The sequence below is a fragment of the Pinus tabuliformis genome, chromosome 1_2 (assembly GCF_031772625.1).
Source record: "Pinus tabuliformis cultivar Carrire ecotype Pingquan chromosome 1_2, CPIR1, whole genome shotgun sequence".
NCBI lineage: Eukaryota > Viridiplantae > Streptophyta > Pinopsida > Pinales > Pinaceae > Pinus > Pinus tabuliformis.
This window is the reverse complement of record NC_142298.1, coordinates 678,666,213-678,685,492: the sequence shown is the minus strand read 5'-3', so window position 1 is coordinate 678,685,492 and position 19,280 is coordinate 678,666,213. Positions and strand designations below refer to the sequence as shown.

General features: G+C 38.5%; 1 protein-coding gene and 1 pseudogene across 1 annotated transcript; both read right to left on the bottom strand.

The window, feature by feature from the left end:
* Positions 1–3,696: 3,696 nt before the first annotated feature.
* Positions 3,697–5,228, bottom strand: LOC149207511 (transcription termination factor MTERF15, mitochondrial-like; annotated as a pseudogene).
* A 2,929-nt stretch (positions 5,229–8,157) lies between these two features.
* On the bottom strand, positions 8,158–8,640 carry LOC149207510 (protein SRC2-like). The gene has a single exon (XM_089398067.1). It carries the CDS (start codon positions 8,638–8,640, stop codon positions 8,158–8,160), a length of 483 nt encoding a protein of 160 aa, XP_089254193.1.
* Between the last annotated feature and the right edge of the window lie 10,640 nt (positions 8,641–19,280).

Below are 19,280 nucleotides of genomic sequence, written 5' to 3'. Positions count from 1 at the left end.
CCTTACTCAAGTCCTTCTGCTTACCCTTCATTTGCGCTGCAAGTGCCACGTCATCATCGAAAGTCTTCTTCTTTGGATGAAAATCCTCATCTCGTAACTCTTCCTGAATGAAGTCATCCCATAGCCTATTCCAGTCTGGCAACTTCTCTCTGGCAACAATCCCTTTGATGAACGACTTCCATTCCTCAATGAACCCTTTCAAAGCAATCCTCACCATATCTCCATCTGAAATAGTCACACCGACGACAGCAAGCTCATCTTTGACCTAAGACAATCTCATCAGATACGAAGTCACGCCTTCACCCTTTATCATCTTGGTGGACTTCAACTTATCCTCCAATACCAACACCCGGTTCTTGTTCTTATTCTGGAACAAATTTTGAGGAGCCATCCACATCTCATATGTGGTGTTCTTCCTAGACAAATGAGGTATTAGGGCATCCTTCACACCATCAAGGATGATCAATCTCGCCCTCGTATCCAAATCTTCGTACACTTCCAGCTCCTTCAGGTCAATTGGCTTCTTAATGGCTTTCTTAGCGAACTCCCAGATCCAATTGACCTGCAAGACCAACTTGATCCTTTCCTTCAATGGACCTGATTCCAGCCTGCAACTTCGACATTGTTACCTACAATGTGACCAACTCCCTCTTAAGTTGTACTTCGTTGTGCACAACTCTGATTCACTAACTTCCAAAGTAACTTAGACACGCTCTGATACCACTGATACCATGTTGAAATTCCACGATCTTGGGTCTAGGTTAGAATCTTAGAATCTTTGACACTACCAAACCAAGAATCTCAACAAGAACTACTTTGCACAGCGGAAAATATAAAGCCGTAAATCACATATTCAGAAGTATACACAATTTTTAACAAAATTGTACAATAATGTACAACCCCAATCTTCATTATATTAAACCAAATCTGAATAATACAACAGTCTATGGTATACAAGATACAATGACAAACGTCGTTGCAACTTCTATATTGTATCTTGTCCTGCTGGTCCTTCGCTCCTGTACTGCTCACTAGCTGCCCCTTAGTCCTTCAAAGGACAATAAATCAAGACTCAAGGAGGGTTGCCACCTAAAACTGCTACAAGTCACTTTTGTAGCATGTACACGGGAATATCTAATCTACTCTCTGGGTAGGCCTAATTCCCGAGCTCCAAACTGCCAGGCTAGCAGTCACCTTTGTCCATCAAGGTGCTACACTTCGACACCAATCTTCACCCAACCTTCAACTCCTCTTTGTCACTTCAAGATAGCTCGTCTAGGGCTACTTTGGGCTATCAACACACTGCCCTCCACCAGACCAATGATGCCCAATACTTCACTGTAGATTCTGCTCCTAGGATTGACTTTTCACCTCCACGGAAAGTCCTCCAAATGGCACCTACAGGCTGCAATGTAAACTGATCCAAATCCGGTCACAAACTATGACCCAACACAAGAAAAAAACTTAGTCAAAACATACCTTTGACTGCTGCTCTAAGCTGAAGTGAACTGTTGTTCTTGACTGTGGCTGGTTAGGGCACCTTGGAATGCTACAACAGCCCTAACAAAGTCACTTACACAGCCCTTTCTTATGTCATATCTTGTCCTACTGGTCCTTCGCTCTCGTACTGCTCACTAGCTGCCCCTTAGTCCTTCAAAGGACACCACATCAAGACTCCAGGAGGGCTGCCATCTAACACTGCTACAAGTCACTTTTGTAGCATGTACACGGGCTGATCTAATCTGCTCTCTGGGTAGGCCTAATTCCCGAGCTCCAAACTGCCAGGCTAGCAGTCACCTTTGTCCATCAAGGTGCTACACTTCGGCACCAATCTTCACCCAACCTTCAGCTCCTCTTTGTCACTTCAAGATAGCTCGTCGAGGGCTACATTGAGCTATCAAAACGCTGCCCTCCACCAGACCAAGGATGCCCAATACTTCACTGTAGATTCTGCTCCTAAGATGGACTTTTCACCTCCACAGAAAGTCCTCCAAATGGCACCTACAGGCTGCAATGTAAACTGATCCAAATCCGGTCACAAACTATGACCCAACACAAGACAAAACTCAGTCAAAACATACCTTTGACTGCTGCTCTAAGCTGAAGTGAACTGTTGTTCCTGACTGTGGTTGGTTAGGGCACCTTGGAACGCTGCAACAGCCCTAACACAGTCACTTACACAGCCCTTTCTTACTGCGGCCTGCCCTTGGAAGACTTCCCTTCATCCAAGCTACTTTCCTGGGCACTAAACCAACCCTTAAACTCCTCCACGCAGCTCTGTTTGAGTTGGTTAGGGCTGCAGCAGCCTTATCTGAGGGTCTGTCCACCCTTTATCACTTCAGACTTGGCCCAGAATTACTCTCCTCTGCCTCGGCCCTCTAACACAGCAGCTTAGACATCAATACAGCCATGAAAAGTGCCCAGAAGTGCCCTCTCCTCCTCGCTGGTCTGTCCCTTCTTCCTGTGGCCCAAAACAGAGATTAATTCTCTCCTCCAACGAACTTGTCACTTGTAATGTGTTGCACAAATGGATGCTCTTTAGCCTCCTCTCCACCTTCTATTTATAGACTAAATGAAGGGCTCCATGAATTGATGAAGAGACATGTCTCTTCGACCAAGCCTACATGACTTGACTGTCCATAATTAATTGTCAACTTCAAAAATTCATATCTTCGTTTCTAGACCTCCGATTTGAGTGATCTTTGGACCGTTGGAATTGGCACGCCAAGCTCTATCACCTCAAATTTTCTCATGCTCAAATTCTTCATGGTTTTGGCCCAAATCCCGATGGGTGCAAAACCACTACCTTGGGTTCCAAGCCCACAAGTGACCATTGTGGTGCTTTGCCCTCCAAACCCTGGACCCTAGGACTTAGAGTACCTCCCAAGCTACACAAACAAATCAACAGAGGGTGAGTTGTACTTTATATTGCAACACTGTATAATCTGCTTCTCAAACATCTTGACAGGCGGCTGTATGGCTGGTGCCAAAGAAGCCATAGAACTGTTAAAACAGAGGCCTTTACCAGAGATTCTCTGGTCAAAAAAGAGAAACTAGTGAACAGGAAAAGGCATATTTATACAGCTGATCAATTTTCGCAAACTTTCTGAATGTTATTAACTGAAACACATTCCATGCATGTCTCCTTTTATTTTTGCTAATAAAGTGTATATATATAGATGCGATCCGGTACAGGTTACAAAAATGGGATTTCCATCTATCCTCAGATTCTCTCATAAATTTCATAAAGCAAAATACTTGTCCGCTGGTACATTTCCTAACAATACCTACTGTTTCATACCGTTCATAATATTCCCCTGGGCCAACATCATCATACAAAAAGCAAAAACAGTAATTCATTAAATCTAACAGAAATAATTCTGAAACTTCTAGACCAAAATTGCAAAATTCGTTTCTTGCTGAAAGAACTTATCTAGTAACTACAATTCCTCTTGGTTGCTGATGAATAGCCATACTATCTGCAGCTCTTTCTGGGTGGCATACTGAGGTAGTAGACGAGCTTGGTCTTCATTGAAGATTGCGGTATGCATGTTGGTATGTCCCCTTGAAGCTGACGGTGATGTGAACCATCAATCCCTTTGTCCACTGAAAAGCCTGCTACAGATGTCCAGATTGCTGATCTTCACCTCTGCAAATTGCTTGTGTGAGTGCTATGCATTGCCTTCGCCATCTTCCTGGGACTTTCCAATTTCAACTCCAGGCTGTGAATGACCACAAAAACCTGGTGCCATTTCTCAAAATTCAGCTCCATGCCATCATCAACAGCATCCTTACATTCGCGAATGACTTTCTCCACACCCTCTGATTACTTTTTCCATGGCTTCTAGCCTCATTCCTACAGCTGATACACTGCCTCTCCGCTTGTCAAGGCTTCACTTGGTCGTTCACGGTCCCTAGCGTTGCCCTACATCTAATTCACTGGATGTATCCATGTCAATGTTCAACTTTCCATCTTTCACGCAACGGTAAATATCTAGCAGAACGGAGGATTTTTCATTCGAATCGACATATATTTCTAAGAAACTTTTTTCTGACATCCTAAGAATGTGTCGAAAATGCATCTTTGTTTTCAAGAACCCCATTGACTTCAGTGCCTTTATTACTCTACACCGAGGAATCACCCTCTTCTCCAAACTGAGTTGAAACAAAAGTGGATCCTTATCGAAATCAGCCAATGTAAGTCCTGCAAATTTGACCAAAAAATCCACATGATGCTTCAAATTTTCCTCTGAAAACAACAGAATCTCCGGTCGCCGCCTTAATATCTCCGAAATTTGCTTTTTTGAGAAACCTAAACTATTCAAACAACGTAGCCTTCTATCCATATTTTCTTTCCCTGCCCAGAAAATAACATGCAAAACACGAGCAAGCATCTTTGATCCCTTGGGACGCCCAAAATCCTCAGCATGTTTAAATGACTCTAAAACCTTTTCCTCTGAAGCTGTGAGCAAATCAGGCACCCTCGCCACTATCTCTGATAATTCTTGACCCTTAACACCTAATCTTTGCAAAGTGAAAACGAGGAATTAAGCTTGTCTTCTGCAGCTCCAAATATCCTTGCACGGGCAAGAGGTAGTTTGCAGATATCCTCTTGATTCATGTAGGTCCCAAGGAGAGTGAGCTTAGCCTGTATGTTTTTTTCGGCGCTACGAAACAAGAACGTGGGGCTGTTAAGGACCACCCTTCGAATCTGGGGAGGGTTGGTCAAACCACAGCCTTTTAACAACTCCAAAACTTCTTTCATATTCCGGGTCGACTTTGCATGAAGGTATTTCCTGTTATGCCTAAAGGCTTTCGCAATTTCTTCAGGTGTTAAACCGCAATTGTTGATAAGAAAATCAGAGACAACCCCACTGCGTAGTGAAGTTGTGGATGATGGTGATATTTGGGTGCAGAAATTGGAGAATGTTAGATGAAATTTGGCAGTAAATGCAAATGCAAGAGGAGAGGTTGCCTTTGATAATGTGTATTGGTTAGTTATCACTCGTTTCAGTATCATCATCGCAGAAGGAAGGAGGCGATAAGAATCAATTACCTGGAGGACAGAACGCCTCAAGAACGAGACGAGTCGATAGCCTTTCGGAGAAGGTTGGAGAGGGCAGCGAAAACACTGGGGTACAGGGTTAGCGTTAGGGTTCGGTGGCTGTCACACGCACAGTATAGCCACATGGATACGCCTGCCGCCTCAGAGTACGGTCATATGGGTACGCCTGTGGTTGTTTTTATATGTGGGATTAATATAAAACTCCACTTCCACATGAAAAATTGAATAGAAGCTTAAGAGTATAAATGACACAATCGTTACATAACAGTAAAATGAAATTATAATATTATTTTATTTTTGTAATTAGAGGAATTGGTAAGTGGGTTGGGTTAGTATTGGTATAACTTATTGATTTGATATGGGTTGATTCCAATTATTTTTTAGGGTTTATAATTTATTTTCATTTTTATAGAAGAGGTTATTTACTAGCATTTGTACCAGATGTTGCAAAGAAAACGCCGTAAGGCATAAAGTGCGGAAATCCATTATCCATGTAGTGTGTGCATTATTCAACAAGGTGGATCTCTCTAAATTTGTTGCAAACATTTATGTTGTTGCATGGCTAATTTATTTAGAATCTACTACTACCTCCTCTTCTTGGAATATTAAATTTCTTATCACCCGATGATGACAATCCCTCTAATTATTGGAATCACAATTTTTTCCACTTTAGTGGGTTTACCGTCAACCTAAGGAAACATGAATTTGAGTCACTCAACTAAAAAGAAATTGCTAAATTGCTATTTATCATGTTTTGAGTAAAAACAATTAATAACTCATATTTACAACCCTTGAAATATTTACAACCTTCTAATTATTGGAATCACAATTTTTTCAACTTTAGTGGGTTTACCGTCAATCTAAAGAAACATGAATTTGAGTCACTCAACTAAAAAGAAATTGCTAAATTGCTATTTATCATGTTTTGAGTAAAAACAATTAATAACTCATATTTACAACCCTTGAAATATTTACAACCTTTTAAGTCTTGTATTTATAACTCATATTTATAACCCTTTAAAATGAAACTAACTATCTATATTTTTATTAATAATAAAAAGAATCTTCTTTATAAAACTGACACTCACATGCTACTCCTATTGAAAAGGAATCAATACTCTTTGATAAGCAATATTCTTTGATAAGCAAGGAAAGCATTATACTCGACCTCAGGGAACTCAGTGGGCAAAATTATCAATAACTAGTTAATATTGATTTGCATCAATTTCTTTTGGTCCAACCAGCAATTAAAATCCATCCCCTGCCACTGCAACAATAATACACCATATATCACCTTCCCATTAAAACTGAGAATGAGTTGCAAGTAACTGTGAGAACGCGGATGCCTCATAAGCATGGAGTTAAGTTTGATCCCTGAGCTTTGCTACAATCCTCAACTGTAGAAATATTGAAATTTGAAATTTTTAAGAAGACTCTTGCCATTTCATAAGCAGCTGAGTTGACAGCAGAGTTTGTCTGTTTCTGGTCCCAATCATAGAGATGTCTATATGAGTTATGTCAATGTCTAAGTAGAGCTGTTGAATATGGAATGTCGGTGTAAGTCCTCATCTCTGTCCAACTTATGTCAAAGCAAGGATGCTACATAGGAAGAAAGAATTGGTTAAACGGTTGTGGATGATGGCATTTTTCCTAGAAAATGCAATATCTCCTTCATTGATTTCAAAACTCCATTGCTTCACTTGCACCTATCTTCTCAGGCTTTCATATTGATAAAAACAATGTAGAAAATTTTGGTTGAGTTAGTTTCAAACCATAAAATCTACCCCAACTTCATTTAATGGGCTTGTAATATAGCCTTCTTTCCCACATTTTCTTGATTATAAAATAATGTCAAAGTAAAACGAGAGTTAGAAATATTTTTCAACAATAGTCACTTGCATCAGATGATTATTATCTCGTTTGGTTTTCATCCTTATGGCTTAATATGGACGGACCATTTTCTGCAAGATTAGGAAAGCCTACTGTGTCTTTGAAAGATCGATTTGATTAATGGACATAAGTTAAAAATGCAGTGATCATCCTGTAAACAAATATATATACTCTATATATATCAAAGCAGCAGACTGAAGGCATTGAATTTGCCCATTTCAGACTCATATATGATATATCTATTCAAATGTTTACATAAACCAATATTTCATCCACAGTGGCTAAGAGTAGTATATATCAAAGACTGAAGGCACTGAAATTGCCCAATTCACTCATATATCTACTCAAATTTCTACACAAACCAATATTTCATTCACAGTGGCTAAGAGTATATATCAAAGTAGCAGACTGAAGGCACTGAACTTGCCCATTTGAGACTTATATATCTATTCAAATTTTTAAACAAACCAATGTGTGATCCACAGTGGCTAAGAGTATCTATCAAAGTAGCAGACTGAAGGCACTGAACATGCCCATTGCAAAATTCAGACTCATATCTATTCAAACTTTTACACAAACCAATGTTCATCCACATAGGCTAAGAATATATATCGAAGTAGCAGATTGAAGGCACTGAACTTGCCCTTTTCAGATTCATATATCTATTCAAACTTTTACATAAACTAGTCTTTCATCCATAGTGGCTCGTGATTTTCAAAATTTTTATGTATGCCATAATAAGCACTTCACGAATCAACTAGGAATTGAAGGCACTTGCACAAAGAATATAATAACAGAAAACCAACGTATTCTTGCAGAATAATATTATTGATGATAACACTATGCATAAATTGCTATTGCTTTGTTGTAAGCCACAGCAGGATCTTGATCTTCCTTGGCACAGATGTTACTGTCAGATGGACTGAGATGAATTTTTGCAGCCCCATTCTTCAATCTAACTTTATTCCTTTTCAATTTTGGGGCCATGAGAATCTGATAGCAGCCAACAAGTTTCTTCTTCTCCTTCTCAACCATCTCACCACCATCTTTCTGCTTTTCTTGATCTTTGCCCTGTTCCTTGCATGCACTATTGTTGAAGTCTTGACAGTGGGATTGCTGTTCTTGGGCATCAACAACATTATTAGGTTTAATGGACAGTAATTTTCTCACAAATGAAGGCCTGGGTTCGACAGGATTCCCCATCAAATCTCTGAAACCCACAGCCCCCCAGTTGCAGGGATGAATCTGTTCATTCTGTGAAGATCTACTCCATCAAGAATCATGGTGCCAAGGTTGAGAATGCCCTGTGGGTGACGAGAAGGACGACGGACCTGCAGTGCCAAGAAACTCATCCCACTGAAATCTGTGCTCCCGTAGCCCTTGAGGAGAGTGGAAAGCAAGACCCTCACAGTGCCTAGCAGGGTATCCCTGAGGCAACCCACGCAGTATATCTCCATCATCACAGCAGAGGTTTCACAGCGGAGCAAACTCTCTTCCACTCTGAATATGGCCTTGTCGTTCCAAGTAGGGTTTGCGCCCCCTGTTCTGTCAATTTGCGTCGTCAGTTTTTTCTCGAAATTGATCCATACAACACAGTAGGTCTGCATCATGCCAAAAAGATGCATCTCCTTCAGATCTTGAGCTGAGATGATGTTAAGCTCCAGCTGTGTGTAAGCTTCCCCCATGATGTAGAGTGAATTTACTGCACAAGGAAACGCAATATTCAGAGACCACCCTGATTGAAATTACAGGAGAAGAAACGCCATGAATGAAATCTTTTGAAATCTGAACATTGTATAGAACTGACTTATAAGACAAAACACATCATAGACTCTCTAGCTCATGATGATGAAAGCAGATGGAAATCAGTGCAGAAGGCCACCCCAAATGGTCATGATCGAAGCCAAGAAGCAGAAAAACCCATTCATAGATACAACAATAATGGAACAAACAAAAACAAATTTGTACCAAATCCATTTGTTGTTTCATTTTAGAATTTTATTGTTGTGATTTCCATTTCAAAACTCCATTACTTCACCTGCACCTATAGTCTCAGGCTCTCATATTCATAAAAACAATGTACAAAATTTTGCTTGAGTTAGTTTTAGATTATAAAATCTACCCATTTCAAAACTCCATTGCTTCACCTGCACCTATCTTCTCAGAATCTGATATTGATAAAAGCAATGTAGAAAATTTTGGTTGTTAGTGTTAGACTATAAAATCTACCCATTTCAAAACTCCATTGCTTCACCTGCACCTCTCTTCTCAGGCTTTCATATTGATAAAAACAATGTAGAAAATTTCAGTTGAGTTAGTTTCAAACCATAAAATCTACCCCAACTTCATCTAATGGGCTTGTAATATAGCCTTCTTTCCCACATTTTCTTGATTATAAAATAATGTCAAAGTAAAACGAGAGTTAGAAATATTTTTCAACAATAGTCAGTTGCATCAGCTGATTATTATCTCGCTTGGTTTTCATCCTTATGGCTTAATATGGACGGACCATTTCCTACAAGATTACGAAAGCCTTGTGAATCCTTTAGTTTCAAAGTAATTCTTTCAGATCACTTGCCTATCTATCTGGAGTCTAGACCTCTCAAATGAAGAGGCCTAAAAACATACCATTTTCATTTGAACAGCTGCAGTTTGGCAACCCAGACATAGAAAATAAAATCCAGTATTAGTGAAATGAAGACACTCACATTACATGAACAAAAATGTGAAGTTTCAAAGTAATTCTTTCATATCACTTGCCTATCTATCTGGAATCTAGACCTCTCAAACGAAGAGGCCTAAAAACATACCATTTTCATTTGAATAGCTGCAGTTTGGCAACCCAGACATAGAAAATAAAATCCAGTATTAGTGAAATGAAGACACTCACATTACATGAACAAAAATGTGAATCCTTTCTAAGAAGCTTCAAAATGTAAAGAAAAAAGCGGAACAACTAGGTTTTTGTAAACATATTCAAAAGAAACATGAACTGGAGATAGAGATGGTTAGTGTTGTAAAAGAAAAGGAATTGATATTGTGGCTTGAAAACGACAGATGCTTCCTTTATACTTTTTAAGTGCCAAGCATAAACCACCTTCCAATCTAAGGAAGGATAACAGTAAGTACAAGGAAGACCACAGATGCTTCCTTTATACTTCAATTGTCAAGCATTAACCAACATTCATAAGGTAGGTGCTTCCATAGACTCTATCTGATCATGTGACCAACCAGGCCAACTTAACAGCCATGACAGCATCAGCAGATCAGTGGCCCAACTTAACAGCCATGACAGCATCAGCTGATCAGTGGCCCCTTGTGGGGCCACACCAGCCCACCTTTGGGCAAACCCCTATGTAAGAAAATTAAAACTTGGTGGAAACTGTAGCAGCAACCCACTTTCACCTACCCATCTTGTCTCTCATGGCTAGTCTTCAAATGAATAGAGGAAAGATTACCGAGTCATGAACTTTTAAATGAGGGCATATTATCAAAAACCTTGAATGAGACTCATGAGAATCTATAAAAGAAAAGAAGAAGTTAGACATGCCTGACTTAGTGGTTGATACAGTGCTTAACCACATTAATCACCCTCGTTCAAATACTGGAAGGCATAAAGCCCTGCGTTATTAAAAATTTCATGAGTTTGATAGGGTTCAAATTCAAAAAGATAAGAAAAAGGAGGTATTCTGTAGACAGAAGTCAATAATTCAATGGCTTAAAAATGGTGGAAGAAGCGGTGCCCGTTTCCTTAAAACCACTCAGAATAGAAGGGTTTATAAAATTTCTGTAATAGAATACCAGACAACACAGTAGTAACTCAAATCTGCAAGGAAATCTACTTCAACCTCTACTGACGATGTCGGTTACTGAAGAAGAAATACAGGATGTTGTTTCCCCAAGAAAAGAATAAGCCTCCTAGGACTGAATGGGTTCCCAACTCTATCTTCCTCATAATATGTGGCTTTTAAATAATGTTAATCTTCTTGGAGCAAAAGAAGAATCTACAAACTCTGGCAGAATAATGGAATTTCTACCTTCCTGAATGCCCATCGCAAATAATGAGGGAGCTTTAAACTGGACTATTTTAGACCAATCGCCCTGTATAATACTTCAATACAAGATTATCGCCAAGGCCCAAATCTAGTCTCCCTCCTGAATTGTTAATCAAGTTCAGGAGGGGTAACGGTATGTTTCTCAAACTTGTCCTAGGATTACAAATCTTGAAGCTTCCCACTAGCCATGTCGGATTCCCTCTTCCTGCATTTAGACATAAGGTAGGAAATTTAGCATCAATCACTGATAACTCAGCACCAAGCTTGGCAATTGGACGAACAGATTTAATCCATGGCTGGCAGAGTTAAAATTATCCAATACATTTTTTGGATTATACCATCGTATCCAAGGACTTTCTGGATTTCTCTTTTTATCAGACCAACGTTGAATATTTCTCTATCCATGAGATTGCAACTAATATAACCCATGTTGTGGGAAGCCACATCTTTTAAGATTCTCCAGATTTAAGTCTTCTCTCTCCAATTTTGAGGATGTAGCTTTCCGTAATTGTGTTTCATTCTTTTTGGAATTCCAGCAAAATACATCTTTGTTTTCTTTTATTTTCTGAGGATTTTTTAGTCGAGAGGTTCAATTTACAGAGCAGTACGAGGGAATGTGTAAGTTTGTCCATCAATTTACAGTGCAGTATGAGGAATGTGTAAGTTTGTCCATCAATTTACAGCGCAGTATGAGAGAATGTGTAAGTTTGCCCATCTTTAGGTCGAGTCTAAATGTAAAAATAATGTCTACTATAATTAAAAAAATGAATATATTGTAAAGCAATTAGAACTAAAAAAATGTGTAAGTAAGAAGTTTAAACCTATTACATTTCAAAAATATTTCAATTATATAAACTATTTGAAGATGCATGTTAAACTAACTTATGTAGATATCAACCTCATATATATATATAGAAAGCACCATTCTTAACCACCACATGCTCGTACAATGTAACAACCTTCGTTCACATCTATGATGCTTCTGCCAAAAAAAACCTGCAACTTTCACTTTCCTTCATTTTCTTATTCCTGGTGTTTGTATCCTTCAGAAAATATAGAAAAGACTTTCAAAGTGTACAGTTTCATACACGGTCATTCTAAAAGGCAGGGAGAAATCAGCCTCACTGGTGATGGCTTCAATTTCAGGGACTTGAGCAATTACCAAGCCAGTGGGATACTTCTGAATAAGCCTGCAGACTATTTGGAATAATAGCAAATGAAAATTCACTATAATATCAAATGCCACCAAGGTTAGTTGATAACAATCTAGCAGAGATAGTCCCAAGGATTAGCTTGGTTAGAATATGCTTTAGTGCAAATGCTCAAGGAATTCTCGGGATCAAATGTCATTGAATATCTAGTGGTTACCAGCAGTAGCTAAACAGGGGAAAAGTGTGGAATCCACAAGGAACTCATAATATGCAGGCTTGTGATTACCAACAGTAGCTAAACAGGGGAGATTGTGGAATCCATAAGAAACTCATAATATGCAAAACAATAACAATACAATGTAATTTTCCCATCAATTCAATCCATACTGTTATGATGCAACACAATATCCCAATACTGTAATGTAATTAATTGAGTCATTATGATGTGTTCAGTCTCCAAACTGAAGTAATTAATGCAGTCATCAATAAAATATGGCTTACCAGGAATATGGTATAATGGACCTGTTCAATATATAACAGCAGAAACATTCCATAGAAACTAATATAAATACTGCAGCTAATTATTCTCCAGCTAAGTAAGAAGATGTTATGTAGAATAAGATACAAATACAAGCATAGGGTCACTTGTCTTATTTCATGGTCTTCCTAAGAAGGCTTATGAAGGAAGCTGTGTAGCATTCTCATGGTTTTGATAAATTATCATTTGTTGCTGAGATGAACATGTATATATAAATATTCTAACTTGAAAAAAGAGCAGTTTCTTCTTTGTATATGCAAACTATAGCGGAACCAATAAATCTAATTTTCAATATTGATTTGCATCAATTTCTTTTGGTCCAACCAACAATTAAAATCCATCCCCTGCCACTGCAACAATAATACACCATATATCACCTTCCCATTAAAACTGAGAATGAGCTGCAAGTAAACTGTGAGAACGCGGATGCCTCATAAGCATGGAGTTAAGTTTGATCCCTGAGCTTTGCTACAATCCTCAACTGTAGAAATATTGAAATTTTTAAGAAGACTCTGGCCATTTCATAAGCAGCTGAGTTGACAGCAGAGTTTGTCTATTGCTGAGTCCCAATCATAGAGGTGTCTATATGAGTTATGTCAATGTCTAAGTAGAGTTGTTGAATATGGAATGTGGGTGTAAGTCCTCATCTCTGTCCAACTTATGTCAAAGCAAGGATGCTACATAGGAAGAAAGAATTGGTTAATCGGTTGTGGATGATGGCATTTTTTCTAGAAAATGCAATACCTCCTTCATTGATGGTCTCTTTTGAGGGGAAGTAGAAGCACAATTCAATGCAATCCCCACAGACACTGAGATTTCTTCCCTTCCTTCAACCTCTGGTCGAAGAGTAGGATCTATGATGCGCAAAAGGCGATGCTTGTCATCAACAAAGTTTTGACCCCATGCTGCAAAATCCTTATCTGAAGGTGGCTTCCCAGTAAGAGTCTTCAGGAAAATAACCCTGAAGGAATAAACAACCTGCAACTTTCACTTTCCTTCATTTTCTTATTCTCGGTGTTTGTATCCTTCATAAAATATAGAAAAGACTTTCAAGGTCTACAGTTTCATACACAGTCATTCTAAAAGGCATGGAGAAATCAGCCTTACTGGTGATGGCTTCAATTTCAGGGACTTGTGCAATTACCAAGCCAGTGGGATACTTCTGAATAAGCCTGCAGACTATTTGGAATAATAGCAAATGAAAATTCACTATAATATCAAATGCCACCAAGGTTAGTTGATAACAATCTAGCAGAGATAGCCCCAAGGATTAGCTTGGTTAGAAGAACTCATAATATGCAGGCTTGTGATTACCAACAGTAGCTAAAGAGGGGAGATCGTGGAATCCATAAGAAACTCATAATATGCAAGTGATTGAAGGGCTATCTTTGTAAAAAAAATAAAAAAAAACCATGCAGAAACGAATTGAACGAGATTTCCTGTAGATATACATGAAATGGAAAAAAGAGAACAAGAGAAACCACCATAATAGGCATTTGCCAAGCTTCGATGTGGAATGTAGTCATAAACCAGCAGTTTTTCCTCTATACCCCAATAGAAAGCTCGGAGGCGAACAATGTTGGGATGTTGCTTTTCTTCCTCTGGGGCAGATTCGCCCTCGACTCCTGCAGATTTAATCACGAAAACCATTTGGAGGAAAGATTCAATCACGAAAACCATTTGGACGTAGCAGTCGTCATCAGACGATGCATATCTGACCTTATTTGATCCGAATCTCATTTCTACATTCAGGAAAGCCATGGATAAAATTTGCCCCAGAGATTCGATGGAGCCCGTTTTAGAGGTTTGTCAGGCAGCACAAGAAGCAAGAGTGGAGAAGACGAAAAGGGTACCCCTGGCAAATTTTTCAGGCTCCGATCTAGAAGCATTCAGGCGAGGGTTTGCAATTGTTTCAAATATTGTGAACAGTTGCAACCACTCAACTACCTTCCCTTCATCGAATGATTAACAATCTTCTAATCGTCTAACACATAATCTAACGGCACACAGGAATGACAAGTGGATTTTAGGGAAGTTCACTTCAGAGGGAAACACCTTACGGCGTAAATATCTAAATATTGTCTTCGAAATAATATAAAGGGCAAGTAAAAAGAAAAAAGAAGAAGCAAAAAGTCATTAAAATATCATCATTAAATCACATTATAAAATATTTAAAAGAAAATAAATATTTAAATAATGTCTTCGAAATAATATAAAGGGCAAGTAAAAAGAAAAAAGAAGAAAGAAGCAGCAAAAAGTCATTAAAATATCATCATTAAATCACATTATCATATCAAACAGAAATTAAAGAGTTTAAAAAAAAAGAGATGAGAAAAATCGAAATAAAACAAAAATTAAAACCTATAAAACTTTAAAAACAAAATATTAACTAATTGCACTACATATATAACAAAATTTTAAAATTTCTCTTGAAAATATAAATTTATAAGAAAAATAAATTAAAAATACAATAATAATAATAAAGATTTACCACTTTACTTGGTTCCAATGTATTAACTAAAATTACTTTATCTTATCTAAGAATTTGTATTTCTTGGACATGAGGAAACATGTTAATAACCCCAAACCTAGAGATGTACCAATAATGAAACCCTAATCTTAGTTCAAGGGTCTCCAAGGTCCAGAACCAAAAATACCTTGAAAGTATTAACTAAAATTACTTCATCTTATCTAAGAATTTGTATTTCTAGGACATGAGGAAATTTGTATCTCTCAGTTTACATAATACTTCATATCATGATTATCAACATTGGGTCTTTTAATTTCTGTAATACTTCATATTATGGGTATCACCCTCTAAACTACACTATAACATTATTTTAAATTATTACCAACCTAGATCCAACTTCGGATCTATTATGGGTTGAGAGGGATCAAATCCCTTAAAATGCAAACATTTCCTCAAATTATTAATCCAAAATTATTAAATCTAAAAATATTAATATTAATCTTTTAGTATTAATAATAGATTTAATGATGTTTTTTACATGGCATGATAACAAAATTTATAATAAAACTAAATCAAATTAATATTTTCAAATATTATAACTTTGGCGTGGAAATATTTATTTCTTTAAAGATTTTAATATATCCATAGGATATGGTTTTTCCTTTTAAAGATTCATAGGATAGGATATTGTTATTTTCATTTATGTTTTGGGTCAATATTTTATTATTATTTTATTAGAGATGTGACATACTTACACATCCCTTCATATTAGGTTGTAGAATGCGCCTGTGGGCGCAATTATTAATTATAAAAAGAATTAATATATCACTTTATAGTTAGAGAACATTGATAGGTATCAAAACACTTATCTTATGATACATCTCACGTTTTCAAAATTACAAAATAAACAAAAAAATAATAATTAGCCTAGATTCATCTTAAATCTGGATCTACCAAGCTTGGAGAGGGATCAACTCCGAAGTTAAGATAAATCTAAGTTGATACTCTTGGATTCCATAATGTTTTTCCTTCAGCCTTTAAATAGGCTTTGGTGGCAATCCCGAGGAGGGACACGTAGCAACGACCGTTTAATTCTTGTCGATTTTTTGAATAAACAATAGCAGGGTTTTGGTGTGAGGTTTTAATGCACTTTATGTTTTCGGCCTGCCCTTTGTACTGGCCTTGGTTTCGCAAACGCGGTCATTTCACACCTGCCGAGGGAAAGTTGGAGTTCATTCTTGTATTTGTCGTGGTCTGGTTCGGCTCTGTGGGTGCGCTGTGCCTTCGCTTGTTTCTTGTGGTGGTTTGTTAGCGTTGTGCCTTCGCTTGTTCCGTGTGGTGGTTTGTTAACGTTGTGCCTTCGCTTGGTCCTTGTGGTGGTTTATTTTGCTGGTTCTCGGAGGTTTCAGGTCAACTTTCAACCTGCAAGTTGTTTCATCTCTGTTACCCGGCTCATGCTTTGTCTCTACTCTGCTCGTGATGATTTTTTTCTTGGTGTTGGTTCTGGTGATGATCTGGTTCTGTGTAATCACAGGTTCTTCCCTTGCTATTGCGGCAAACGGCTCAGCGAACTCTACTTCAGGTAATTTCTTGTTCCAATTTCATTTCCGCATTTCGTTTTTATGTCTCTAACCCTTCGGCTCCTTGGTGAGCAGGTAAATTTCTCCTATGGCGTTCCTGTTGGGAGAAACCCTTTGGCGAGAGACTCAGTTCTCGTCCTCTGGCATGGAGTCGGGCCTTTTCCAGGTAATTTCCCGCTCCTTTCTTCGTTTGTCTGCTCACTGTCCTTTTGTTTTGTTGGCCCTATTGTTTTCTTGACTGCCACCTTGTTTTGTGGTGGTGTGCAGGTCGTTCCTGGGGAACGCTGCTCCACGGCCTCGTCCTTGGGAGTCTTCGCAAGTTTGGGGAAAAACTGGGTAGGATCTCTCCGTGGTTGTATCTTGTCTTTACTTGCGCTGTCTTTGGTTGGGTATTTCCTTTGGGGTTTCGCTTTCTCCGTGTGTTTGTATGGTTTTGTGGGTTTTCATACCCTCACTGTTTGACTATTCTGGGCCTGCAAATCGTTGTTTTCGGTGCTCGTGGGTTTCGGAACCCTCTACTATTTTTGGGTTATATAAATGTATAATGAACTGTTAAATTTGGAAATGTAACGAATGCACAGGTGTGCTTGAAATTTGAATGTAAATGTACCTGGTTTTTTTGTTAAGAAAAGTTGTATTGTCTTTGTTGGCTTTGCCTTGTCTGGTTCCTGGTCTGAGATGCCTTCAGTCACAAGATTTTGTCGATGTCATTTGGCTTCTTAATGAATTATTTCACTATTTTGCTTTTAACACAATGTCTGAAACATTAATGCACAGGAAAAGAAAAATTGTCTTGCTTCCTTAATGACAGGTTCTAGATTCATTTGCTTTCATAGATATTTCAAGAAAAATTGTAATTTCAAACTCTATGTCCTTTCTTCTCTCTAGATGGAAGCCTCCTCAATGAGGATCTGGTTTTCCTCTTTTAATGCCTTACTAGTAGTTTCTTACAGTTGAGGAACTGTTCCTCATTTACCTTTCACTTATCTTAACAATTTCTTTAAACATACTCTTAACTAATCCTATTTTACTTGCTTGCTTAATTTTTAAAGAACAATGGCTGTGTCAGCCTTAATTTAAGTAAAACAAAAATAAAACAGAATTCAAAATGTTTTTCTTTCTTTCCAGCAAAAATAAAAAACATTTCCCAGCTATCGCCTTTTCAGTCGGATGCTCCTGCATCAGGCTCTCGGGGTAAATTAAACTCATGGCTCTTGTCCATGAGCTCTTCAATAGAGTACCTGACGCTTTGAATCTGGCCAGCATCTAACCAAGAACTATCTTCAATAGGATGGCCCTTCCACTTGACTAGGTACCACAAATATTCTTTTCTTCGAGTCCGTTTGGCCACCTGGGTGTCTAGGATCTGTTCGATCTCTAAAGGCTTTGCTGGGGGCATCTGTTTAATCCACGAGTCGTTCTCATTCTGGGTGTCTCGTGTTCATCTTTCCAAACTGTCTTCTTCATTTTCCGCAATGTATGGGTACAGATCTGCCACATTAAAAATGGGCGAGATTCCTATACCTGGAGGTAACTGCAACTCATAAGCGTTCGCAGAAAACTTTCGAAGAATCCTGCAAGGCCCAATTTTCTTCCATTTTAACTTGTTGTATTCGCCTTTAGGAAACCTCTCCTTGCGTAGGTGTGCTAATACCAGGTCCCCTACGTTGAATTGTACCTCCCGCCTTTTCAAATCTGCTTTCTGTTTGTATCTTTGGCTGCTGTCTTGTAATTTTAATTTCACCTGTTCATGAAGATCGCTGATTGCCTTTGCGAAATCTTCACCATCAGCACTCCTGCGCTCCAACTGACCCAAATCCCGTAACTCATGTACTCCACGTGGGTGCATTCCGTATAGGATCTGGAAAGGACTACTGCTCGTGCTTCTGTTGGGCGAATCGTTATAAGCAAATTCCGCTTGTGCAAGTACATGATCCCACTGTCGATAATTTTCTCCAACCAAACTCCTTAGTAGATTTCCCAGACTTCGGTTCACCACTTCGGTTTTCCCGTCGGTCTGTGGATGATAAGCTGAGCTGAAGTTCAGTTTGGTGTCTAATTTTTTCCATAAGGTTCGCCAAAAATGACCTGTAAACTTTACGTCTCAGTCCGAAATAATAGACTTCGGCAAGCCATGTAATCTGACTATCTCTGTGAAGAACAAATGTGCTACATGTGTGGCATCACTAGTTTTCCTGCATGGAATGAAATGTGCCATTTTGGTGAAACGATCCACCACCACCATGATGGAATCGAATCCCCGTTGTGTCTTCAGCAGACCTAAGACAAAGTCTAAACTGACTGAGTCCCATGGTCTGTTCGGAATAGGTAAGGGCGTATACAACCCTGTGTTCTGGTTGTGTCCCTTTGCAAGCTGACACACTTTTCATCTAGTCACAAACCTTTGTACATCTCTACACATCTTCGGCCAATAGTAAAAGTGGCTCAACTATCCAAGGTCTTGTCTATGCCAAAATGCCCAGCTAAACCTCCATTATGCTTTTCCTGGATTAAGTTCTCTCTCATAGAAC